The sequence below is a fragment of the Microcaecilia unicolor genome, chromosome 8 (genome assembly GCF_901765095.1).
Source record: "Microcaecilia unicolor chromosome 8, aMicUni1.1, whole genome shotgun sequence".
Classification (NCBI taxonomy): Eukaryota; Metazoa; Chordata; class Amphibia; order Gymnophiona; family Siphonopidae; genus Microcaecilia; species Microcaecilia unicolor.
In genome coordinates, this window is record NC_044038.1 from 84,757,474 (window position 1) to 84,784,822 (window position 27,349).

A 27,349-nucleotide genomic window follows, 5' to 3' on the forward strand; every position below is an offset into this window, starting at 1 on the left:
GCAGTCCAACGCTTCAGGGTGCTGCTAGTGGGAGCAGCAGGCTTCAATCGGGTCCAATGTATCCACACTGGGCTTCCTGCAATTTTAACAGCGGTGGAGGTCGTTAGGAGAACAAGGGAGGGCCCCTTCCACTTTGGCTTTAGGCAGTCAGATTCATCCCACTCTTTTACCCAGACCTCGTCTCCCACCCTGAACCTGTGCGTAGGATTGGTGAGGACCAAGGGAGCTACTCTTTCAGTGTACTGCTGGATGTCTTGCACTACCTGGTGTAAGGCTCTCATCTGTTTCACTAAGGAACTCTCACCCTGTATCTGCAAGGAGTCGGGAAAGGAGGGTAGTGGTGGTGGCCTAGCATACATCATCTCGTAGGGAGTAAGGCCGGTAGCCTTGGGGGTACACCTAAGATGCAGCAAGGCCAGTGGAAGCAGGTCGGGCCATTTGGCTTTTGCTTCTTGGCATAGCTTGGCTAGCTGGTTCTTCAGGGATCGGTTGGCCCTCTCCACTACTCCACTGCTTTGGGGTCTCCAGGCACAATGCAACTTCCAATCGAGGCCCAGTCTGGTACTGAGCTGTTGTGTTACTTCGCTAGCGAAGGCGGGACCGTTGTCAGAGTTTATTTGCTTGGGGAGGCCGTATCTGGGTAGGATTTGATGAAGCAGTAGGGAGGTAACTTCTTTAGCCATTTCCGTTCTAGTAGGCTGGGCTTCAATCCATCCGGTGTAGGTACACACGGCGACGAGGATAGCTTTGTAGCCGCGCGCCGGGGGCATGTGTGTGAAGTCAATCTGGCACACGTGGAAAGGGCTGGTGCCTCGGAGAACATGTCCTGGCATAGGGCCGGGCCCCGTTCGAGGGTTGTTCCGGGCACAAGTCGCGCATCGGCTGGAAGCGTTTTTGGTCCACAGGGATAGTTTGTTGATGTAGTAGGTCTTCTCAAGTAAGCGCCCCAGGGCGTCCCTTCCCAGGTGGGTGCGGTCGTGAGCCTCCTTGGCCACCGTCCAGGCCAAGGCTTCGGGTATCCATATGCGCCCATCCTGTAGTATCCACCAGCCATTGCGTGACTGTAGACCCTCTTGTTGGGCCCATTCCGTTTCTTGGGGGGTGTAAATAGGGGTCTCCGTAGGGAGCTGGACGACGAGTACGGGGTCAGAAGGGTGAGAGGAGTAGGGGAGCTGACTTGCCCTTTTTGCAGCGTCGTCTGCCCGCTGATTTCCCCGGGCGATAGGGTCCGTTCTTCCAGTATGGGCCCTGCAGTGCATCACGGCCACCTTCTTCGGCTTCCATACCGACTCGAGTAATTGGCAGATCTCAGCGGCATTTGCAAGTCCTTTCCCTTCAGCCGTCAGAAATCCCCTCTCCTTGTACAAGGCTCCGTGCACCTGGAGGGTGAGGAAAGCGTATTTGGAGTCGGTGTAAATGTTGACAACTTTTCCTTCAGCCCACAGGAGGGCTCTGGTGAGGGCGATTAGCTCCGCTTTCTGGGCTGATGTTCCGGGTGTCAGAGCCATAGCCTCGATCACATGGTCCTCAGATACCACCGCATAGCCAGCTCTTCGAATTCCCTCTATCACCTGGCTGCTTCCGTCGGTAAAAAGGGTGATGCCCCCTTGCCAGGGTTGATCCTTCAGGTCAGGTCTGCTCGAGTGCACAGTGGCCATTACCTCTTCACAGTCGTGGAGTGGTGGTTCAGGGGCCGGAAGGAGGGTAGCAGGATTGAGGTTGGTCGTGTCAAGGATTCGCACCTCCGGATTTTCGCACAGGAGGGCTTGGTATTTGACCAATCGGGAGTTGGTCATCCATCTGGGTCCGTGGCTCTCGAGTAGGCCGCGGATGGTGTGGGGTGTGGTCACAAAAAGTGTTTGGCCGAATGTGAGTTTATTGGCCTCGTGTATCAGGAGACAGGCCGCTGCAATGCTTCGGAGACAGCCCGGCCATCCTCGTGCCACGTTGTCCATGCTCTTGGAGAGGTATGCTACAGGGCGTTGCCAGGTACCGACCAGTTGGGTAAGGACTCCAAGTGCTAATCCCTTCTTTTCGTCGATGAACAAGTAGAACGGCTTAGTCACATCTGGCAGTCCGAGCGCTGGTGGGGCCACAAGGGCCTCCTTGAGGTCCTGAAGGGCTTTCAGTTCGCTTTTCTCCCACCGGAGATCTTGGCCCTCGAGTTCAGGTCCTTTCAGTTTGGCGTACAAGTCTTGGGTCAGGACAGCAAAATTGATGATCCAAATGCGGCAATATCCAGCGGCTCCGAGGAGTGCCCGTAGTTCCTTCTTATTTGCAGGAGTGGGTTGGTTGCGGATGGCTTGGGTTCGGGGGATACCGAGCCTTCGGGTTCCTTCTCGGAGGCGAAACCCCAGATACTCGACTTCGATCTCGCATATCTGTGCCTTCTTGCGACTGGCCCGGTACCCCTGGGCTTCCAGGGTCTTCAAGAGGTAAAGTGTAGCTTCAGCACATTCGGTGTACGTTTCACGGGCCACCAACAGGTCATCCACGTATTGGACGACCGGCCCATACTCGTCCTGATACGTCTTCAGGTCCTGGGCGAGTTGGTCGCCGAAGAGGGTAGGCGAGTTCTTGAACCCCTGGGGAAGACGGGTCCATGTGTATTGCTGCTTGGTTCCCGTCTGCAAGTCTTCCCACGTGAAGGCAAACAACTTTTGGCTGTCGACAGCAAGAGGGATGGAAAAGAAGGCGTCCTTCAAATCAATGACACTGTACCACTTGGTCTGAGATGGCACTTGGGCTAGGATGGAGTATGGATTTGGTACGAGGGCAACTATGTCGGCTACCTGGTTGTTGACTTTCCTCAGGTCCTGGACGGGTCTGTACTCGGATGTTCCTGGTTTCTTAACGGGCAACAATGGGGTATTCCATGCGGATCTGATTGGTTTAAGGACTCCCTGTTGAAGGAGTTTCTGTAGATGTGTATGCATACTATGCCGGGCTGCATAGGGGATGTGGTATTGTCCTTGGTTGACAACTTGAGCATTCGGTTTGAGCTCAATCCAGATGGGGATAGCGTTAACGGCCAGTCCGCCGGGGTTCAATTCCGCCCATACATCAGGCACTTCATCCATTATGGCCCGCCTCTGCTGGGCGAAAGGGGTGTTCTGATCGTAACGGCAGTCGCCGGGTCCCACAGTTGGGGGAACATGTAGTCTCCATTCTTCTCTTACTGGACAGATAAGTGTTACTGGCCGATCTTCAAAGCGAGCTTCCACTTCACCCGTAGTCTTGAACTTCAAGGTGGCCTGGAGCTTACAGAGTAGGTCTCGACCAATCAAGGGGACCGGGCATCCAGGGATGTGTATGAACTGATGGGACACCATCGTCCCTCCGATCTGGACTTGGCGCTCTTTGAGGAGGGGCGCCGCAAGGGATTTCCCGGAGGCTCCCACAATTGGTATAGTTTCTTTCGTGGCTGGGGCTATGGCAGTGGTGATAACAGATCGCTGGGCCCCTGTGTCTAGTAAGGCCCTCATAGATTCTGTCCCCACCCGAATTTCCACCAGAGGGTCAGTGGGGACTCTGCCCTCCCGGTTTCTTCATGCTGTGCCGTCTCGGGTAGCGTCCACAGCCATCTGCCATTCCCTCCGGTCATCCCGTCCTCTCTCTCTTCGGCCCCTTCCACGGCCTCGCCTAGGGGCCCCCGTGCGGTCGCCGGTCTCCTCCTCTCTCTGCCGGTCCCATGATTCCTCTTCTCTCGGGTTGTCCCGTATCTCCTCTGGACAATCAGCCCACCAGTGTCCTTCTTGTCGGCAATTTGCACACTGGTTACGCCCTATGGGGGACCGCGTTCCTCTTGTTCTCCTGCCCCTCCCCTTTGGTCTAGACCTCATTCGTTCTTCCAGCACCGTAGCCAACACATCTGCCTTCTCCCGCATCCGTCTGGTCGATTCCTTCCGGGCCTCCACCTTTTCCTCCTGGTCGCGATATCCGAACACGCGATCAGCTATAGCTTTCAGTTGGCTGAGGCTCATCCCTTCGAACCCCTCTGTTCTCTGTAGCTTTCTTCGTATATCCGGTGCTGACTGGCTAACAAAACTCATAACCACGGTTGGGAGGTTCTTAGGGTCCTCGGGATTTATCGGGCTGTGCCTCCTAAATGCTTCCATAAGTCGTTCAAGGAAGTCCCCTGGACTCTCGTCCTTTTGTTGGACCACACTGTGGATTTTTCCCATGTTGGTAACCTTCTGCTTCCCCTTCTTTAAGGCGGCCAGGTACGCCTGCTGGTATCGGCGGATAAAGGTTTGGCCTTCGGCGGTTCGGTAATCCCACGTGGGGGCAGCGATGGGCGCCTCCGTTTCTAGTAGGTTCTGTAAATTGGCATGGGCCGGATTCGCATCCCGGATGGCTTGCTCCATATTTTGTTGTAAAAGGCGGCGTTCTTCAGAGGTCAGGATGTGGGCGCTCAACTGCCTAAGGTCTGCCCAAGTTGGATTATAACTGTATATAATGCCTTCCACCAGCTCTATCAGCTGCTCGGGTTTCTGGTCGTAGGACGGCCCATGGAATTTCCAGTTATACAAATCGGCACTTGAGAAGGGAACGTGGCTATAGACTGTCGATTCGATGGGCTGGCCCCCCCCTTCTGCCGGGTTAGGGGTATAGGTGGTGGACTGTCGGACTGGGAATAAGTGAGAGGTTTCCCCTTTTCGGCTGGACGGAAGGGCCTGTTGCGGACTCGATTGGGGAAACCGAGTAATATTCTTCACAACCCGTTTACTCTTCCGTGTGGTTGCGAGGCCAGGTGACTCAGGTGAGGCTGGGCGGGACGTCTCCCCGGCATCCGACTCTGACCCGGAAGTCCCGGCGTCAGCGGGGCCTTCTGCTAGGCCCGTAAGGTCAGGGTACATAGGAGCATAGGGCGGCGGCGCAATGTCGTCTTCGTATGCTTCCGCCGTAGCAAGTATCGGGGCTTTTGGAGGCTTCTTCTCGGCCGAACCCTGAACTTTCCCTGCGGTTTTCTTTGGGGGTTTTTTCCTAGAAAGTGTGTTGGTAGTACTGGGCATAGTTCCTGCCTTAACTCTGGTAGCAGGGGGCGTGGTCTCAGTGGCTTCAGTGCTAGGGGCGGTAGGCCGTATGGGGGCGGTCCCTGCGGCCTTCGGGACGGCAGCGGTTGCCGAGCTTTGGAGAGCGAAGGCATGGGTCGGCAGGGTTCTAAGTTTGGTTTTCCGGCCTTTTCTCTGCTTTACCAACATAAGGGCGGCCTTTTCTACCTTTCGTTGGGCCCAGGCCGGCGGATCCCGGACTACATCCAACCACGCTTCTATGTATAGAATGTCCTCGGGACAGCCTGGGTTTCCCTCAATTATAACAATATTCATGACCGCCGCCACTTTTTCGTACTCGAATGACCCTTCCGGGGGCCATCCAGCAATTCCTAGCCCTGGCCACATAAATTGACATCTCTGTATCATCCCGGCCCTGCTACATTTATCTATGTCGAACACTTCGCTAAAGTGTTCCGTCATTAAATCTAACGGTGAAGACCCACCCCCGCCCATCCTAACCTGAGTGCCAAAGGACAGGTGACGGACAAAGGGGGAAAGGGGAGGTGGAGGAGTAAGGGGTCTCGTTCCACCAGACACAGAAGGGTCAACACTCGGCCTGACCAGGACGCGGTCGCCCGGCCTGGAACTGCAAGCCCACTCACACACTTTCATACGCCACAAGAAACCCCCCGTTCGTTCGCCGCTCGGTTTCGTCGCCGGAGCCTAGTGAGTTTCGGGACCTAGTCGGATACCAATAGTCCGTATTAGTCACTGGCTAAAAGAGGGTGATCACGCCTCTTCTTCGGTCCTTACTGGGCCGGTCACTACGTAGAGTATACTCGCCTGTCCGCCGGGGTCGCAGGCCGCGCCGTCGTGCGCTTCTCCCTGAAATGGAAAAAGGTGCCTTGTCGGAACCACACAGCCCCCTCTACAGTCAGGCGGAGTGGATCGGCCCTCCTCCGGGAGATGGACGCTGAAATCAGCGGTGGCCACTCACCACCTTCTCAGGTGGGGGTCGATGACCCGATCCGACCGCAGTGGGGGAGGGGAAGAATATAATCCGATTCCCCTTTCTACTTCTGTCCCATCTGGGTCGCCAATGAAACAGGTGGGAAATCAGGAGACGAAAGGCAAATTTTGGTTCCAAATAAGGCAACTTTATTGCTAGCAAGTGAACAGCACCGAGTAGCCTCGGGACACTGTGTGTCATAAATCATCTGACACTTACATTTATACTTCCCTACTGGGCCTGCGCATTTGGCCCCTTACACGTCACAACTATCATGCGCAGTAAACATTTGTAGTTCTTACAGTACAAAATTGTAGTCCCAGTACGTACACACGTCATAACACTGAAATGATACTGGCAAGAAAAACGAAACTTAGCAGCTTATTCTTCACACACACACAATGCTCCTTTCTAGCACAGGAGATAAGGTGCGGCTCAGGAATGCAGGGGGGTGTCAGCACCCTCCAAGGTCGCCTATTCAGATGGCGTTGCTACGTGCAAGCTGGTCTTGTATAGGCCTTGCAAACTACTGTTACAAGCTATATATCTAATAGCCCTGCATTCTGTCTGTACATTAGTAAACAGCAAACTTGTCTTGTTAGTAAACAGTAAAACTGGATAAGGCACAAATGTCCAGTGCAGTAATAAGGTGTGGCCAAACAGCCAAAAGCAGAGGTAGAGTGCATAAGTAAAAGTCCATCAGTAGGCACAAAACATGAGGTTGTCCTGTTGCTCAGTAGTATTCAGGTATTACCGGCGTTCCACTCCTTCACGTCCACCCTCCCGGTGCGGCACGGCACCCCCTCTGGCGTGGACTCCCCCAGTGCAACGCCTCTCTGTCACCCCTTGACCCTCAGAAAGTGAGCCCCTGTGCCGAACGGAGTTAGGCAGCCGGACAATCCTGATCTTACCTGGAGAGTGAGGCAACAACTCCTCAGGAAGTCAGGGGAGTGTAGACACAGGTGAGACTTCCAGGGCAGATGAGAAGCAGGAACAAAGTCCAAGACCAGGCAAGCCTCAGAGCAGGGGACGAACAAGAGCACAGTCCAGGTCCAGGCAAACACAAGGCAGGTGGCAACAGAAGCAAAGTCCAGGTCCAGGCAAGTTTCAGGGCAGGCTGCAAACAAAAGCAAAGTCCAGGTCCAGGCAAGTTTCAGGGCAGGCTGCAAACAAAAGCAAAGTCCAGGTCCAGGCAAGTTTCAAGGCAGGCTGCAAACAAAAGCAAAGTCCAGGTCCAGGCAAGTTTCAAGGCAGGTGGCAACAGAAGCAAAGTCCAGGTCCAGGCAAGTTTCAAGGCAGGCTGCAAACAAAAGCAAAGTCCAGGTCCAGGCAAGTTTCAAGGCAGGAGCAGTCCGAGAAAAACCCAACGCCACAGAATCCACACAGGTAGAAGCCGAAGCAATGAGAGTTCTACCTTGCTGCTCTTAAATAGCCCTCCCCATCAGGAAGACCGGTAACAGCTGAAAAGGGGCGGAGCTCCCCACAACCGTGACTCAACAGCCCCGGATTGGCCAGCCAGAAGCAGGAGGCGGAGTCAGCCGCGATCGGCCAATCCGGGCGTTGTGGGAAGTGACATTGTTCCTCTGAGGCTCCGCGCCTGCAAGGGATCCCTTTCTCGGGGAACGCCGGCCCTGTCCACCTGGCCGGCGTCTCCCCGCCGCCACCGAAGCGGACCGGAGGGCCGGAGCAGCCCAGACCGCCGACAGCACTCCAGCGGTGCGACGCAGGAGCCCGGCGCCCGACCGCCTCTCCTGATCAACACTCCCTGCGGCACCCTGACAGCGCGGCCCGACCGACGGAGAAGCGGCACAGGTGAGGGACGCGACAGTACCCCCCCCCCCCGAAAGCCCCCCTCCTCCGTCTCGGCCTAGGTCTAGAAGGATAACGAGAGTGAAACTCTCGAACCAAGTCAGGTGCATGGACATTCTTCGCTGGTTCCCAAGAATTATCTTCAGGACCAAAATTCTTCCACGAAATCAAATAAAGAAGTCTTCCCCTTTGGAGCTTGGAATCCAGAATCTCCTGTACCTCAAACTCAGGATCCGGCTCAGAATCAGGAACAGTAATCCGCTTCGGTTCAGGATGCCACTGTGAGGTCCGGAAAGGTTTGAGTAACGAGACGTGGAAAGCATTGTGGATATGCAGGTTACTAGGTAAGTGAAGACGATAAACTACCGTCCCCACTCTGGTTTGAACAGCAAATGGACCAATAAATCGGGGAGCAAACTTCAAGGACGGCAGACGAAGCTTCAGATATTTGGTGCTGAGCCACACCCGTTGCCCAGGCTGGAAAACAGGAGCGGCCCGACGATGGCGATCAGCAAACCGTTTATACCGGACCGCCGCCCGCTGCAAGTGGCATTGTACTGTTCTCCATGTGTCCTGGATAGTGGAGAGGGTAGGCTGAACTAGTGGAGGAGCGTGATCCAAAGGAAGCGGAGGAGGAAGACAAGGGTGACGTCCAAAAACAGCAAAAAAGGGTGAAGTCTGGGAGGCCGAGTGCACACTATTATTGTAGGCGAACTCAGCCCAAGGCAAAAGATCAGTCCAATTATCCTGACGGGCGTTAGTAAAAGCCCGGAGGAAAGCCTTAAGCGTCTGATTAGTCCATTCAGCCATACCATTCGTCTGAGGATGATAGGCTGAAGAAAAAAGTGTGGCAACACCAAAAGCTGAGCACAAGGACCTCCAGAATCGAGACGTGAATTGCGAACCTCTATCACTGATGATCCGCTGCGGAAATCCATGTAATCGGAACACATGCTGGACAAAATGGGAGGCCAAAACAGCAGCAGACGGTAGGGTTCGCATAGGAACAAAATGTGCCATGCGGGAAAAACGATCCACCACCACCCAGATGACAGTGTTACCCTTGGAGGGAGGAAGATCCGTAATAAAGTCCATAGAAATGTCTTGCCACGGATGCTGAGGTATGGGCAAGGGTTGCAGAGGTCCATAGGACTTGCCTGGAGGAGACTTGGTACGAGCACAGGTGGGACAGGTAGAAACAAACTGTAGAATGTCCTGAGCCATATGAGGCCACCAAAAATAACGGGAGATGAGATGAAAAGTCTTCTGGAACCCAAAATGTCCCGAAAAAGCCGAAGAATGGCCCCACTGTAGTACCTTGCGTCTGGAGTGGGGAGGAACCGGGGTCCGCAGAGAAGCCGGAGCCACCACCGACGCAGGAAGACAAGCCGGATTTAGCATAGGAGAAACCTCATCGGGTTCTGCGGGCTCCTCAAAGGCTCGGGAGAGCGCATCAGCTTGGACGTTCTTCTCAGTAGGTCGGAAGATCAAGTGAAAGTCAAAACGGGCAAAAAAAAGAGACCATCTGGCTTGCCGTGGATTGAGACGCTTGGCATCCTGTAAATAAAGAAGGTTCTTATGATCAGTGATCACAGTAAAAGGATGTGCGGCCCCCTCAAGAAGATAACGCCATTCCTGAAAGGCAAGCTTCATGGCTAGCAATTCTCTGTCCCCCACCGTATAATTGCGCTCTGCTGGGGAAAACTTCTTAGAAAAGAAAAAACAAGGATGCCGTTTACCAGAATCAGCCACTTGTGATAAGACAGCTCCAGCTCCAAGAGCAGATGCATCCACTTCCACCACAAAAGGTTTCGCAATATCCGGAGTACGGAGTACTGGCGCCGACACAAAAGCAGTCTTTAAAGTAGAGAACGCCTCCAGAGCTGTGGGGGACCAATTCCGCACATCGGCCCCTTTTCTGGTCAAGGCTGTCAAAGGAGCCGTAAGCAAAGAATAATGTGGAATAAACTGTCTGTAATAATTGGCGAAGCCAAGGAATCTCTGCAAGGCCCGGAGTCCTTGAGGCAGGGGCCAATCTTGGATAGCCTGAAGCTTAGCAGGGTCCATCTGAAGGCCATCGGCGGAGATAATATGTCCCAGAAAAGGAATAGTCGACTGGTGAAAAGCACATTTCTCCATCTTGGCAAACAGTCGATGAGCCCGAAGGCGTTGGAGCACCGTGCGCACGTGCCCTGGATGGTCCTGAGGAGAAGCAGAGAAGATAAGGATATCATCCAGATATACAATGACGGATGAATACAGTAAATCCTGGAAAATGAAATTAATAAAGTCCTGAAAAACAGCTGGAGCGTTACACAAGCCGAAAGGCATGACTCGGTATTCAAAGTGGCCTTCGTGAGTATTAAATGCTGTTTTCCACTCATCCCCCTCACGAATGCGGATCAAATTGTAAGCACCTCGGAGATCCAACTTGGTGAAGATAACCGCTCCCTGAAGATGATCAAATAACTCAGGGATCAGAGGAAGAGGATAGCAGTTCTTAATCGTGATAGTATTCAGTCCTCGATAGTCAATACAAGGTCTCAACGACCCGTCCTTTTTGGACACACAAAAAAAACCCCGCCCCAGCCGGGGAGGAGGAGGGTCGAGTAAATCCCTTGGTAAGATTCTCATGAATGTATTTCCGCATAGCAGCCGACTCAGCTCTGGACAGAGTATATAATCGTCCCCTAGGCGGCATCTTGCCCGGCAATAATTCAATAGAACAGTCAAAGGGGCGATGGGGAGGGAGGGAGTCTGCCTCCCGTGCATCAAAAACATCTTGAAAATCACTATATTCCTCAGGAAGACAAGCTTCACAAGGTCGAAGAATTCCAGGTAAGGCGGCAATGCTCCTAGGAGGAGGTTCCACAGGAGTCAGGCAGACCTCAAAACATCGTTTGCTCCATTGACTGATCTCCCCAGCCGGCCAGTTGATGCTGGGTGCGTGAAGACGTAACCAGGGTAAACCCAGAATAACAGGATGGATAGCATGGGGCAAAATAAAAAATTGGATCTCTTCATGGTGCAAGAGACCCACTTGCATCCTCAGAGGTGGGGTGAGCTGGGTAACAAGATGAGGCAGAGCCGAGCCATGAATGGACGTTACCTGCAGCGCAGGTCTGCAAGGCACTGAAGGTTCTCCCAGCTTCTTAAGAAGAGATGCATCAATAAAATTACCTCCCGCCCCAGAGTCCAACAGAGCTAAAGTGTTCACCCTGAAGTCCTGCCAAAGGAGAATTATAGGCACAGAAATCAAGTTATCTGGAAGGGTATTCGAGTGACCCAACGCCACTCCTTCCTCAGGGCTTGGGTCTAGGCATTTCCCGGCTTATTGGGACACTCCTTCACAAAGTGACCAGGTTTACCACAATAAAGGCAAAGTCTATTGTTACGTCTATGGGCCCTCTCCACAGCTGAAAGACGATGTCTGCCAATCACCATAGGTTCTTCAGACCCCTCTGCGGTCGATCCTGCAGCACCCTGAGGAGACATGGGCCGCCGCCTAGGAGGAGAAGTTCTCCGAGGCGGACGTGAAGTTCCCTGTTCTCGTGCTCGCTCCTGGAATCGAACATCAATCCGGACACATAGGGAAATAAGAGCATCCAACGTACTAGGAACCTCCCGGCCGGCCAACTCGTCCTTGATACGCCCATTCAGGCCTTGCCAAAAGATCGCCGTGAGGGCCTCCTGATTCCACTTCAGCTCTGCCGCTAGAGTACGAAATTGGATAGCATAGGCTCCGACTGAACTGCTTCCTTGCTGAATCCGCAGCAATTCACTAGCTGCGGAAGAGGGGCGTCCCGGGACGTCAAACACCATGCGAAACCTTCGCAGGAACTCTCCCAGATCAGAAAGAAGAGGGTCCTGTTGTTCCCACAATGGCGAGGCCCATGCCAGGGCTGACCCGGACAGTAGCGAGATGATATATGTAATCTTGGATCTGTCTGTAGGAAACGAAGCAGATTGCATCTCAAAGAGCATTTGGCATTGGTTCAAAAACCCGCGGCAGGCGGCAGTTGTACCGTCAAACCGAGGAGGCTCAGGCAGGCGGAAAGCAAGCTGGGGAGGAGGTGCCCGGTTGGCTCCAGTAGGCGGACTCCGCTGGGTCGACATCTGAGAGCATACATCTTGAAGGACTCCTGAAAGTCTATTAAGCTGGGCCTGCTGTTGTTGAAGAGCTTGGGCCAGGTCGGTCAAATCAGGCTTATCCGGCGAGCTCATGGCTTCGGCTTACTGTCACCCCTTGACCCTCAGAAAGTGAGCCCCTGTGCCGAACGGAGTTAGGCAGCCGGACAATCCTGATCTTACCTGGAGAGTGAGGCAACAACTCCTCAGGAAGTCAGGGGAGTGTAGACACAGGTGAGACTTCCAGGGCAGATGAGAAGCAGGAACAAAGTCCAAGACCAGGCAAGCCTCAGAGCAGGGGACGAACAAGAGCACAGTCCAGGTCCAGGCAAACACAAGGCAGGTGGCAACAGAAGCAAAGTCCAGGTCCAGGCAAGTTTCAGGGCAGGCTGCAAACAAAAGCAAAGTCCAAGTCCAGGCAAGTTTCAGGGCAGGCTGCAAACAAAAGCAAGTCCAGGTCCAGGCAAGTTTCAAGGCAGGCTGCAAACAAAAGCAAAGTCCAGGTCCAGGCAAGTTTCAAGGCAGGTGGCCACAGAAGCAAAGTCCAGGTCCAGGCAAGTTTCAAGGCAGGCTGCAAACAAAAGCAAAGTCCAGGTCCAGGCAAGTTTCAAGGCAGGTGGCAACAGAAGCAAAGTCCAGGTCCAGGCAAGTTTCAAGCAGGCTGCAAACAAAAGCAAAGTCCAGGTCCAGGCAAGTTTCAAGGCAGGAGCAGTCCGAGAAAAACCCAACGCCACAGAATCCACACAGGTAGAAGCCGAAGCAATGAGAGTTCTACCTTGCTGCTCTTAAATAGCCCTCCCCATCAGGAGGACCGGTAACAGCTGAAAAGGGGCGGAGCTCCCCACAACCGTGACTCAACAGCCCCGGATTGGCCAGCCAGAAGCAGGAGGCGGAGTCAGCTGCGATCGGCCAATCCGGGCGTTGTGGGGAGTGACATTGTTCCTCTGAGGCTCCGCGCCTGCAAGGGATCCCTTTCTCGGGGAACGCCGGCCCTGTCCACCTGGCCGGCATCTCCCCGCCGCCACCGAAGCGGACCGGAGGGCCGGAGCAGCCCAGACCGCCGACAGCACTCCAGCGGTGCGACGCAGGAGCCCGGCGCCCGACCGCCTCTCCTGATCAACACTCCCTGCGGCACCCTGACAGCGCGGCCCGACTGACGGAGAAGCGGCACAGGTGAGGGACGCGACACTCTCACTCCCCCCCCATCCGACAGTCCTCACCTGCCTATCAACTGAGCTCCGTGCACCCGGCACCTCGAATCTGCAGCGCTGCTGACTGTAAAAGAAGAAAATTGTCTCCTCGTTGGCCCTTCCCTCACTGTGTCCCACCCTCAAGGAAATAGGAAGTTACATCAGAGGGCGGGACACACATGCTTTCCCTACTTTTTCGCTCGTAGCTACTCTGAATTTTACTTAGATACTGGATGTTTAGGACATCTTAAAAGAGAACACTGCTCCCCCTGAGCACCATTCTAAAAAAAGGGGGGGGGGAGTAGGGACACAGCAGGGAAGAACCCCTTCGCTGTCTACCAGCTGCCTCTCCCAGCACCTTTGTTACTGATGGTATTATACGCACTGTATACACTCCAGGGAATTATGTGCCAAAAATATCAAAATAATGTATTGCAAAATGATGCAGATTCCACTAGAAAATGTTTCAGCAAAATGAAGTATAATACTAATGATAAGCTGAAATAAACTCAACTGACTTAATCACCTTAAAAACTCCATTTACACGTGATACCAAGTTAGTGAAAGTGGAGAAAAAGACCTCAGTAGTCACCGCATGGCAGCAGAAAAAAAATATACTCAATGCCTGCATTTCTGTGACTCTGTTCTTATCATTGGTCAAAACTTTCTTATCAATGTTATGTAGAACTTAGGTAGTCTAAATAGTATTACTTAGCTTTCAGTTTACCCAATAATGTTACTTAGCTTTAAATTTGCCCAACAGGGCTCTCCGTTTCACTCTATAATTGAGCTTCTTCAGGGGACCAAGTAACTTGTGGCAAGTCACAGTGCCTTACAAAATGGACGCCCTGAAGAAGCTCAATTATAGAGTGAAACGGAGAGCCCCGTTGAGCAAATTTTAAGCTAAGTAACATTATTGGGTAAATTAAAAGCTAGGGCAAATTTAAAGCTAAGTAACATTATTGGGTAAACTAAAAGCTAAGTAATACTATTTAGACTACCTAAGTTCTACATAACATTGATAACTAGTCACAACATACCTATACTCATACATAGTGGAGTTTTTTGACCAATGATAAGAACAGAGTCAAAGGAATGCAGGCATTGAGTACATTTTTTGTTCTGCTGCCATGCGGTGACTACTGAGGTCTTTTTCTCCACTTTCACTAACTTGGTATCATGTGTAAATGGAACTTTTAAGGTGATTAAGTTAGTTGAGTTTATTTCAAATTATCAGTAGTATTGCAAAATGATACAACATATTGAGCAGAATAGTATTTACAGTATTCTGGAAATATATGCAAGTACTTTAACACTTGTCTCTGGCAGCCCTAGCTCTCCAGTCCAGCATCTTGTTGGCTATGTGAACATTAATGTTCAGCAGTACTGTAACAGGAATTCTAAGGTTACTAGCAACCATAAAATAATTTACCTATCAATGTTTGTCCCAAATGGCCACCAGGCTTCAGGTCTGTTAGCCTTTACTTTGCTGTTAAGCTACCAAACATTAGGTATTATCTGTATTAGCTGTACCCAATGGTTTGATGCTTCTCTTTAAAGCTTTAAGAGAGCCAAGAAGTGTCACCACAGAGATTCCAGGGAAGCAGCAGAAATGTATGGTTCTGATGTTTTTGACTAAATGCATGACTGGTCTTAATTGGACTTTCATTCTCTTTCTTCCTGCTTGATTTAAATGGGGAGGTAGAGCTAGATATAGTCCCTGCTGGCCACAATAGGATTTGAATGAATGTGTGACATTACTCTACACCAAGAGTATCTTTTGGTGATGTGACCATCCCAGGCTGGTAAAAGCCAGATTTCTCAAAAACAATGAACAAATACAACTTACTGCACCACGCTTGAACATCACATCTTCCAAGGTGCTTCCTGAAATATACTCCAGTGGGAAATACCATTTCTCCCCATGTGTCTCTGGTTGTCCAAGCAACTTCACAATGTTTTTGTGGTTTAATTGACTGCAGTAGAAAAGAAATACAGAGATATCTGTTTTAGCTGCTTTTGAGTGCAGAAGAGCCACAGATCAGCCATAGAGTTCCTGTTTTCAGTATTTCACACAGAAGTGCTTTGCATGCCTTCCCCAGACTATCATATTCTCTTGGATGTGAGTGTGTATTTGTTGGGGAAGGGTAGCTGATTAATTCACAGTTTATAGTACTAATGAGATTCTGGACTCCCTTCACAAGACAACCCCATGAGGGAAAGGAATGTGGCAGTATAGGACCTGGTACTTAGAAATGGAGAAAACATTTCTAATGTACAACTAGGGGCCCATCTGAGCATCAATGGTCATCAGATGACGTGGTTTGATACAAAAGCCAAGGCAAGGGAGTCACATAAAAAATCCAAATGTTGGACTTAAAAAAATATCAACTTTGGTAAAGTAACTCAACATAAAATGAAAAACCTCAAAATCAAGATGATTAGACTAATGTCAGAGATGAGGTGACATATAATAATGGCATTCTATAACTGGGCACCTGCTGAGTTGCTGAGGAAGTCTTAAAGCTCATCTGCATATTCTTCCCAGCATTCTCTGGGGTGGTTCCCAGGTCCTTCCTGTAACTGTCAGGGGATAGGCCAGATTCATAAGTAGGAAAAAAAAAACAGACAGGAGATTCAGTGCACACCCGGTGTGTTACATAGTTTTGATAAGCAGTATAAATAAGAGTATTCAAAAAGTGTAAGTTCTTCTGTGTAGAGACCCTGATACATATAAATAACTAAGTATACTGAATAACTAGTCTAGGATAGAAATGTACATTCTTATACAGCATATGTTAGCTTAAAGAAAGAAATAGAAGAAATTCAGTACAATGGAAATCAGGATGCTGCTAGCTGATCACAAGAAGTCAGACTATGGAGACAACTGAAATTACATTGTGTGGACATGACAGAACAAGCCTATGTGGGGAGGGCTGTGATCAATATACCTATAAAAGAGAGCCCCGTACCTAGGTTCGGAGGGAGTTGGGTGGAGAGTCAGGAAGCTGAGTTTTCTCCTAGCTCCTACTTCTAATCTTTCTCCTTTTGTTTTGTTAGTTGCACTTTGCTTGCCTCTGCTTCAGGTTGCTGACTGCTGAATAAAGTAAGAGAAAATAAAGAACATTGCTGCTGAAGCTAACAACTGGTTGTTTGAGTGGTTTACTTGGTTAAGCCCTCCACCTGGAAGAGGTAGTGAAAGAAGAGTTATCCCTTCAGTGAGTGTCCTGGAGGAGCTGGCCCCCTTCTGATACAATCCCGATCCACACAGGGCCTCTGTTCTTGCCACTCAGTGCTCCCACCAGCCGCTTACCAGGTGGCGTACAAGAACATTCTATTTTCACGTCTTATTTTCCTTTTTCCTATTTCCAATTGCTCCACTATACTTTCTCTTCTTGTTATTGACTTTTCCCAATCTCTTTCCCCATCTCAAACCATAGCATACCTAAAGACCACGTTGCCCACCTGCTGCTGTCATCACCTCACCATCCCTTTTGTCTTCTACTTTCTTCTCAGCTCTCAAGCTTCAACGTTTTCTTCCTTTCATTCAACCATTTCCATTATGTGAATGCATCTCATCTTTGTCACTGTCATCATGCCTCTCCTACTTTTCTCCTTACTCTCTGGCACCTTCTCCTGCTCTCTGCTGGAGAAATTAATCATATGCAGATGATTTCCTTTTCATTCACTATGTAAATCCATCCAACATAGATTTAAAGCCAGTGCAGGACTGTCTCGGTGAGGTTGCCAGATGGCTCTCCAAGCTTCATTTGATATTAAAACCGAATAAGACAATAGCTTCCTGGGTAACAGGTTATAGTCCTGTTCCATCCTTAATTCCAACATTATTTGACGGGCAGATTGCTCCAGTGCAGTCTTTTAGATATCTAGGTGTGATTATAGATTCTGTTCTCTCTTTCAATGATCAAATATCTGATGTGGTGAAAAAATCATTCTATTACATGTGGCAATTACGCTCCATCAGAAATTCTATAGATAAAGACTCCCTATATAATCTAGCATACGCCTATATTACAACATGATTTGATTACTGTAATATTATTTATATAGGCATCACAAAACCTAATCTAAAATGTTTATAAACTATTCAGTAGAGGCTGACAAATGCACAAACCAATAGGGAGATAATATCAAAAAACAGTTTATTCAGAATATTCATATCAAGGACCCGACACGGTGGCAGGTGTTTGCTGATCGGTTGGCTGGTCTTTTGTTCTCTCTGTGGATTAACTTGTTTTTATAACCATGTGCATACGTAAAGGAATTATTCAAGCCAATCAGCTTCTTCTCAGAGAAAGTTGTTTGTGACCCCTGAGGCAGGCGCTTTGGCGCTGAAACACGGACTGTGTCGAGCCCTTGATATGAATATTCTGAATAAACTGTTTTTTTATATTATCTCCCTATTGGTTTGCGCATTTGTCAGCCTCTACTTTTGCTGTTTTGCTTTGACTCTCCGTGGAGGCTCCTCCTGTCTTCTTGGATTTGCTATAAACTATTCAGAACACAGGTGGCTGTATTATCTGTCAAGCTTCTAAATATGATAGGGTCACTCCTCTTTTACGCTGTCTTCACTGGATCCCAATAGACGTAAGAGTAAAATTTAAGGTTCTCATTTTGACATAGAAAGCACTTTTTACAGCAACTCCATCTTAACTTGTGACCCTAACTGTTCCATACACACCAACGTGAACACTCCATTCACTCACAGACAATAGACTAGTGATATCACCACCTTCAAGAGCTAGATGGGAATAAACCCGTGCGTCAGCATTTTTCTTTTTGTCCCCAGCATTTTGGAATTCTCTACCACAATAAATTAGGTTAGAACAATCATACCCTTTTTTCCATAAAGCTCTGAATACTTATTTTTTCCAAACAGCCTTTGATATGTAACATTGTATTTTAGTAGGAAAACCACACAGGCGCTTAGAGTGCTTAACACTGTACAGGAGATGCTAATCATTAGAAAATTATGTATGACTGTTGGAATGAGTGCCTATGTTATTATCTTCAGTATAGAAGTTTAGTCAGGTTCTTTCCTATCATATAATAGATATCCTAGTTTAAACTTATTTGTGTGTTATTGTACAATTTTTGACTTGTAAGCCGTTCTGGCTTGCTATGCAATAAGTGATGGTATAGTAAACGATAAATGATAATCCTGATCCTTCAAATCAATTCTTGCCCTACCTGTACAGATTATACCACCACTTCTCCAATTGTAGATTCCCTGGTGGAGAGATTTTAAAGTGGTAAATAATGGAATTAATCACGGTGTATGGGTTCCCACGCTAAATCTGCACCACTTAAGGAACTTAACTGTTGTGACCCAAAGAAGCTTGACATCTGATAAATATATTACAGTACTGTTTATTATTATACGTACAGTGTACAGTCTCCGTTAACTGATGTTAGGCTTACTTGAAGTAATCAGTTATAGTCCTCTGTACACTATTGGGAATGTGAGTTCCATAGACTACATCTGCCAGACGGTAAAAACTGTCATAGCACTGACATCCAGTGGCCTCCAGATAGGCCCGCACGGTGTTGAGACTCTCCAGCGCTCTTGCAAAAGTGGCAGGAGGAGGTTGTTGAATTTCGTCAGCATGTGCCTCGCTGCTCATTTCATCATCTGTTTCATCATCAGCCGTTGTTGCCTGCGTGTAGGCGCATATCTCGACATCAGTGCTGTTGTCGTATTCAACAGCTACTTAGCGATGAAACTCCTCTTCAGTAACACCGGCTGGGATGTCAATAACCTGTTCATCTGACGCATTTGCAACAGCTGCATCTGTTTCATCCCTCTCCACATCCTTAACAAAGCTTGCCCCCTTGTAGCAGTTCACAATGGTTGCCTGTGTAACATGATTCCAGGCTTCTTTCTGCATATGTAGGGAATCCAACAGTGATAGATTACGAGCCAGTTCAACAGCACGTTTATCCTTGCCAGTCTGGTCATCCATAACGCTCATCAGACGACGTAGCACAAGATCCTGATGTTTGAAAATGGCCATTATGCCCTGATCCATAGGTTGGATCAGAGAGGTAGTGTTTGGTGGCAGAAAGACCACCTTGATGTTAGACAGCCTGACATCATCCCTGTGTGCAGCACAATTATCACAAAGCAACAAAATCTGACGCTTTTGTGCCCACATTCTAGTGTCTAACTTCTTTAGCCACTGCTTCCAAATTGCCCCAGTCATCCATGAATTTGCGTTAGCCTCGTATGACACAGGAAGTTGCTTAACTTTCTTGAAACAACGGGGCTGTTTTCTCTTTCCAATGACGAGGGGTTCCAACGTCTCACTCCCATCCATATTGCAGCAAAGGAGGATCATCAGTCGGCCCTTCAACGTTGTACCTCCAGTAGTTTCGGCATGTTTGAATGCAAGTGTTCCATCAGGAATCGCTCGCCAGTAGAGACCGTTTTCATCAGCATTGAAAATGTCACGAGGTGCAAACTCATTCAAGATGATAGGAAGAACTGAAACAACCCAATTTTCAGCACAAGTCATCAGTGTCTTGTTTCTCACCATGCTGTTTCTTGAATTTTATATTGTTCCTCCCCTTCCATCTTTCCAACCATCCAACAGTGGCTTTGAATTCAGTTAGTCCAAGACTTTCAGCTAGCTGATTAGCTTTTTCCATAAGCAGTGGACCACTGACAGGAAACTGTCTGCTCCTGACTCGAGAAAACCACCGAAGAAGAGCATCTTCTACCTCCTCAGCTTTTCCCGCCCTTTCACGTTTCCAGTGTGGATTTGTATTGTTTTGCCAGTCTTCCAGAAGCTGATCTTTCTGCTTCAGGATGCATGAAATTTGACTGGGATTGACACTGTATATTCTTTAGCAATAGATGCTTGACTTTGTTTGTTTTCTAATTTTTTAAGAACTTCTATTCATTCAGCCAGTGTTAAAGTCTTACAGTTCCGCCACGACGATGACGACGACTCCAGTGTACACTCTAACAACATTCTTTTGCTTATTCTGCCTGTGGCAGCTAAAGGGGTGGTAAATTTGAAATCTCGTTGGTTGTCACGCGCCAATCGACTTCCATATTCAATGCGTGCGCTTATGCAGAGTCTTCCCTGCAGAGTTGCACTCTTAAACCATGCATATAAGCGAGTCTTGCACTTATCAGTGGTGCGCTAAACCGAAGTTTGTCCCCATAGAAATTGATGGCACCAAAAATGGGACCGAAGTACGGCATGCAGTTAAACAGAGCATGCACTTATCCGACCTGCACTTAAATGGAGTGCACTGTATATATATAACTATTTCACACACAGTGTTCTGAATTATGTTTTTTATTGCACAAGAATTTTAAAAAGTTATAATAGTTGTTAAAAAATATGGTTCAAATACCAATAAATATTTTAAAACAGTTTAAAACACAGCTGTATTAAAACAGGATCTCAACAAAGTGCCAAAGGTGTTTACATTGCACAATAAGGTGTAAAGTGCTGTTCAAGAATGAAATATTTGTTTAACAACAACTTTCTCTTTCCCATATTATTGAGGAATTATACATCCAAGTCTCAACTTCAAATAACTTTTGTTTAACCAGAAATCTTCAACGTACAGAAATTATCAGATAAGTACCCAATTCTTCCAACTTTGGTTAAGTTTTACCAAAAGAATTGATTCTTTGTGACTATTTCTTATTTTATAGGGCCTCCCATGTTCGCCAAGCCAAGTTTCCACTAGTACCCCCAAAATTTTAAGACAGAATCTCTAGTGATGTATGTTGAAATGCTGTGAACATGTAGCTGCAGGCCTTGCTTGAGTTGTAACTTTGGTCTTTCTTGGCAGTGGGGCCCAATCTCCAGAAGTGCTTACTCAGGATCTTATTCAGGACCTGCCACTTTAAACAAACTTAAATCAACAAAAACCCTGTCTGCCTCTCTGGTGACGAATTTCTGCTTGTATCTTTTAATGACCCCTCTGACTCTTATGCCTCTAAGTTGAGTGGCCTAATGGTTAGTGCAGCAGGTTGCAGACCTGGGGAACCAGGTTAAATTCCTGCTGCTGCCTGATGGTCAGCAGTGGGTTGAGATCCTAGGGAACCAGGTTCAATTTCCTATGCAGATCTATGTGACTCTGGGCAAATCACCGAGGGGGTCTTTTACAAAGGCACACTAGTGTTTTTAGTGCATGCTAAACACTAGAGATGCCCATAGGAATATATGGGCATCTCTAGCGTTTACGGACACTTATTTTTAGCATGCGCTAAAAATTCTAGTGTGCCTTTGTAAAAGGACCCCCATAGCCCTCCATTGCCCCAGGTACAATATTTAACTTAGATTTTGAGCTCATTAGGGACAGTGCAAAGTACCTGTAATAGAAACTGTAAACTGCATAGTTGATTCAGGGATCACTTGCGGTATATCAAGCGCTAAAAATAAATAAGTTTCTCACTTTAACATCCTCATTCATTCTTCAGCTGTGCTCCACTACCCCTACTCACAAGAATGGCCACTGCCTTGATCTTGTCTTTTTCTCCAGAAGCTCACTCTAATTTCTCCATCTCAGTTCTTCCCCTCTCTGACCATCATCTGATAACTTTCACACTTAAATACCTTCTCCCCAGTCTTATCCAATCTCCACCAATCTTCAGGCTACTGACCCTTGCACTCTCTCCACCACTGTTTCATCTCTCTTCTCATCCACTATGTTATCTAAGTCTGTCAATGAGGTTGTCTCTTGCTATTCTCTCCTCTCCTCTGGACTTCCTCATTTCTCCAATTCCATGTTCTGTAAGATGTACCAAATCCCCAGCCTTAGCTGACCTCTAGAATCCACTACCTACATTCCTGTGCCTGAACTGTTGAAAGCCATTGGCTAAAATCCTGCACCCATGCTGACTTCTTGATGATGGAAAAAAAAAAGGGCAGATCATACCCATGCTGACTTCATACATTTCAATTTCTTGTTGACCTCCTTCCAGTCAGATCTCTCACTTGCCAAACAAGAGTACAACACCCATTTAACAAACTTTTCGCTCCAACCCTCATTGTCTCATTGCCACACTGACTTCTCTCCTCAAAATGCCTCTGCCTCCAACCCCCCACCATTTACTTTCTCCCCAGGCTATGGCTGAGTACTTCCATGACAAGGTTCACAAGATTAACCTCGAGTTCTCAACCAAGTCACTTCCATCTCTCCATCCACCCCCCCCCCCCCCCCCCCCACACACACACACACACAAACACTCCATTTTCTCAACCTTCCTTCAACCCTGCCACTTTTTCTTCCTTCACTAAACTTGCTGAATAGGAAATTGCACATCTTCTTTCCTCCTCCAAATTTACTATGTGTTCTTCTGATCCCATTCCCACTCATCTACTCAGCACTATCTCTCGTAATATCATCCCTTCTATCTGTTATACCCTCAATGTTTCACTTTCCACTGCAACTGTTCCTGATACCCTCAAACATGCTGCGGTTACACCACTCCTCAAAAATCCTTCATTGGACCCTACCTACCCTTTCAACTATCATCCCATCTCTGTCCTCCCTTTCTTATCCAAGTTACTTGAACATGCTGTTCACAGCTGTTATCTTTTTTTTTTTTGTTACATTTGTACCACGCGCTTTCTCACTCATGGCAGGCTCAATGCTGCTTACATGGGGCAATGGAGGGTTAAGTGACTTGCCCAGAGTCACAAGGAGCTGCCTGTGCCTGAAGTGGGAATCAAACTCAGTTCCTCAGTTCCCCAGGACCAAAGTCCACCACCCTAACCACTAGGCCACTCCTCCGCTCTTGACTTGCTTTCCTCTCAAGCTATCCTTGATCCACTATAATTCGGATTCTGCCTTCTACATTCAACAGAAAGAGCCCTTGCTAAAGTCCTCAGTGACCTGTTCCTGGCTAGATCCAAGGTCCTCTATTCTATCCTCATCCTTCTCAATCTATCTGCTGATTTTGACATTGTTGATAATTACCTACCCCTTGATACACTGTCTTCGCTTGGATTTCAGGGCTCTGTTCTGTCTTTGTTTTCTTCTTTTTTCTCCCATAGGACTTTTGGTACATGCTGTGGTGGATCTTCCTCCACTGCTATCTCACTATCAGTCAGCGTACCTTAGGGCTCTGTCTTGGGACCTCTTCTTTTCTCTATCTATACTTATTCCCTTGGTGCGCTGATCTCTTCCCATGGTCTTCAGTACCATCTTTATGCTGATTACTCCCAGATCTACCTCTCCATACCAAAAATTTCAGTAGGAATCCAGGCCCAAGTCTCAGCCTGCTTGTTTGACATTGCTTCCTAGATGTCTCACTGCCACCTGAAACTGAATATGGCCAAGACTGAGCTTTTAATTGAAGCCCTTCCCCTTACTGAAAGATATACCACAGTCTTACTTAACCTTAATCCTCCGTCATTGCCAATACCTCAGACCAGTCATATTCTCAGAAGGCAAAGATGCCACAAACATAGCACTATCTACCTCAGAAACAATATAAATATGTTCTGAGAAAACTGGATAGGAATATTTGTTATATAAATGAGTGCATTGCAGAATCAGATGGATGTCACAAGACTCTCAAGGATGACTCTTTAAATAAAGTGCAAATGAAAGTGTTTATCGTACTATTAGATTAAAATATTAACAGCCATTAAAAGCAGTAACATTCCATTAAAACCTTTTCCAATAAATATTTTTAAATGTTACATTAAAATAGTTAAAATATTTAAAAAGTAAAAACCCTTTTATACTTCTCTAAGCTGGATCCAATTGTGACCTATTTAACTAGAAATTCCAACTTTTGTAAACACTAGAAATACATAGGAATTAACATTAACTTCTTAGGTGAGTATTAACAGTCACAATTAAAGTTAAGTTATTATAGAACTGTTTTCCTTTTGAAATAACAAAATCTGTTTTCTTTTAGATCTGAATTAGGGGCCCTTTTTCTAAGCTGCGGTAAGGCTAATGCATGGGTAGCGCGTCAACTCAACACTACCACCGGGGTAGTGCGGGTGCCTGGCAGTAATTCCGAACTTGGTACATGATGTTTCCTGCTGTAGAAAATAATATTCTAATTTTCTACCATGGGGAGCATTCTTGGTGGTAATCGGCAGCGTGGCCACACTGCTGCGCGCTGCCTGATTACTGTTCAAGAAGCGCGTAAGCCTTTACCGCCAAGTAAATAGATGGCAGTAAGGACTCAGGCAGTAAATGGCCGCACACTACTTTAAATATGCCCCATTATAAAAAGGTCTTTTTACCCGCAGCAGTAAAAAGTGGCCCAGCACGCACCAATTTTGCGCACTCACACTAGTGCAGGCTACTCTTTACTGCAGCTTAGTAAATGGGTCCTTTAGTATTTGTTTCTTTCAGATAAGTATGTGGAAAGGTCTGAAAAACTCAGTCTCTGTTTTGATTAAAATGTCCTTTATTTTTTTTCTCTCTGTACTTATCTTGTTTTCAAGCTCTCTTTAGTTCTTTGCTTCATCTGAACCTTGATACAGAATAGATGACTACAAGTCTTTACAATGCTTAAGGAAACTAATTATTACCATCTTATTTAAATCATGACCTTTGCTCATCTTTAGTCCACTATAGGGAGGCAATTCCTCGATGCATAGGGAAAATTATAATTATTAACTAAGTTAAAGAAAAAGGCGGCAGCGAAGAAGTTTGAGTGATCTTTAAACTTATCATGGCGTTGAAGTTCTTATATTCCTTGGCTGTGGCATAGATAAGTTAGCGATCTTGGATTCCAGAAAAGAGTTCAGTTGTTTAGAATTTAAAAAATATATATTTAACAGAGTTTAACTATAGAACACATTTACAAGGAAAATTTAACTAAAATAATGCAAAACGTTTGGACGCAATTTAAGAAACTCTTGCCTTTTCTTCTGTGTGGTTTTAGAGACATCTGGATATGTTCTTATTTTACATTCAAGGAAATATTGATCTCTATTGAGAAAATATTGCTTAAGTATCTAGTCTCTATCAGGTTGTAAAATAAAAGTTACTTTAAGTGTGGCAGTTGTCAATCCCACTTTATCATCCTCAAGGATTTGTGTTAAGTTCAGGTCTAAAGTTTCCTTGGTCTAATTCTTTCTTCTGGAAGGGTGAGATATAATATATTTTGGATATAGGAGGATGTGACTGTTCAAGAATTTTCAAAACCTCTGTTAGATATTTTTTAAAAGTTATAAGAGGTGAGATTGATAGTTGCCTAGGAAAATTTATAAGCCTAAAGGTATTAGACCTTTGATAATTTTCCAAGATTTCAATCTTAATTTGAAGGTAAAGATTTTCTTTAATCAAGTTAACTTGGATCTGTTGGCAATCTTGTACAGTCTTAGAGTTTTTTTTCCATATCATTACCCATGGCTATAATCAGTGGTGTGCTGGTAAATGTTTAACAGGCTCTCTCCCTGGTCCCCCTCTGTGCCCCCCATCCCCCTCTGCGCCCTCCCGTCCCCCTCTGCACCCCCCCCCCCCCCCCAAATTGCAGAGATGGCTATAGCCGTGGAGAGAGCCTGGGGGGTGGGGGCAATGCATTACTCCAGGGAAAAAAATTAAATGATCCCAGGTTCCAATCTAATTCATGCTTAATATGCGATAAAATGCCATAAATAAGTACATAAATATAAACTTTTAATGTTGAGCACCTGATTCTCAAAGTGAACATATTCCAAACACTATAATGAAAATAAAATGATTTTTTCTACCTTTGATGTCTGGTGACTTTGTTTTTCTGATCATGCTGGCCCAGTATCCGATTCTGCTGCTATCTGTCCTCTTAACTCCGTTTCCAGGGCTTCTTTTCCATTTATTTCTTTCCTTTCCTCCTTTCTTCTTCATTTCTGGTCCTCTGCAGACTTGACTTGTGGATCCAGCTTCTGCCTATTTTCTTCATCCATGTGCTGTTTTTCTCCTCTCTTCTTTTTCCCTCATCTCATCTCCTTCCTCACTCTTCCCGCCCCTCCATCCATGTCCAGTATTTCTTCTCTCTCCCCTGCCCTGCCCTCCATCCACCCATGTCCAGCGACTCTCCTCTCTCCCCTCCCCCCTCCAGCCACCCATGTCCAGCGACCCTCCTCTCCCCTGCCCTCCTCCAGCCACCCATGTCCAGCGAACCTCCTCTCCCCTGCCCTCCCCTCCATCCACCCACCCGTCCAGCGACTCCCTTCTCTCCCCTGCCCCCCTCCTCCAGCCACCCATGCCCAGCGACTCCCTTCTCTCCCCTGCCCCCCCTCCTCCAGCTACCCATGTCCAGCAACTCCCTTCTCTCCCCTCCCTCTCCTCCTCCAGTCACCCATGTCCAGCGACTCCCTTCTCTCCCCTGCCCCCTCCTCCAGCCACCCATGTCCAGCGACTCCCTTCTCTCCCCTGCCCCCCTCCAGCCACCGAGGTTGTCCAACGGATGCTTCGGGGCAGGCAGGAAAGAACCCCAGTCTTTCCTGCCCGCTGCTGGCGCTGACTCTCCCCCGCTGCCGGATCGCTATTCAAAATGGTCGCCGAGACTTACAAGGGCGGCCTCCAAGACTTCAGCAGAAGTCTCACGAGGCCGTCGCTGGAAGTCTCGGCGGCCATTTTTAAAGAGCGATCTGGCAGCGGGGAAGGGTCAGCGCCGCCAGCGGGCAGGCAAGACTGCCTGCCCCGAAGAATTCGCTGGACAAGGGAGGGAGTGCAGCGGACCCTGTAGGAGGGATGGAGGGAGCGAGCGGACCCTGTAGGAGGGAGGGAGGGAGGAGGGAGGAGGGAGAGCCGGCTCGCTCTCAGGAACAACCGGCTCGCAAATCGGTAAAAAATTTAACAACTGGCTCTTGCGAGCCGGCTCCAGCACACCACTGGCTATAATTTTTTTTCCAGTATTGGTATTTTTTCAAGCTTTTAGTTAGAATATTGAATCATTGAGGTAAATTTCTGTGAAAAGGGAGCTTCTAAGCCCACTAGGGCTTGCCATATCGTGTCCAAAATTATAATCTCCGGTTTCTGAGGCAGAAAAGACTTACTTGATAATCCAGTTTCAGATAATGGTTCCATCAATGGCTGACTTTCAAATGCAAACTGATTTCCCCCAAGGATATTCTCCCCTCCGTCACCTGCTACTCCAACCGTGGGGAAAGTCGGCGTTCCTATATCCGAGGCAGCGCCCGTGTCCGGAGACCCTGTTGGCACTTTAGCATCCGGCGTCTCCAGAGCCGCTCTCAGAATTTCTGCCGGCATCGGTG

The 27,349-nt window shown here is 47.9% G+C and overlaps 1 protein-coding gene across 1 annotated transcript in view; it reads right to left on the reverse strand.

Annotated features, from left to right (window-relative positions):
• LOC115476122 (myosin light chain kinase A-like) overlaps positions 1-27,349 on the reverse strand; it is a 61,789-nt gene that overhangs the window by 20,806 nt on the left and 13,634 nt on the right. The window contains exon 3 of the mRNA XM_030212298.1: positions 14,983-15,109. Coding sequence (XP_030068158.1) covers positions 14,983-15,109 — 127 coding nt within the window. The remainder of the gene's footprint in view (positions 1-14,982; positions 15,110-27,349) is intronic.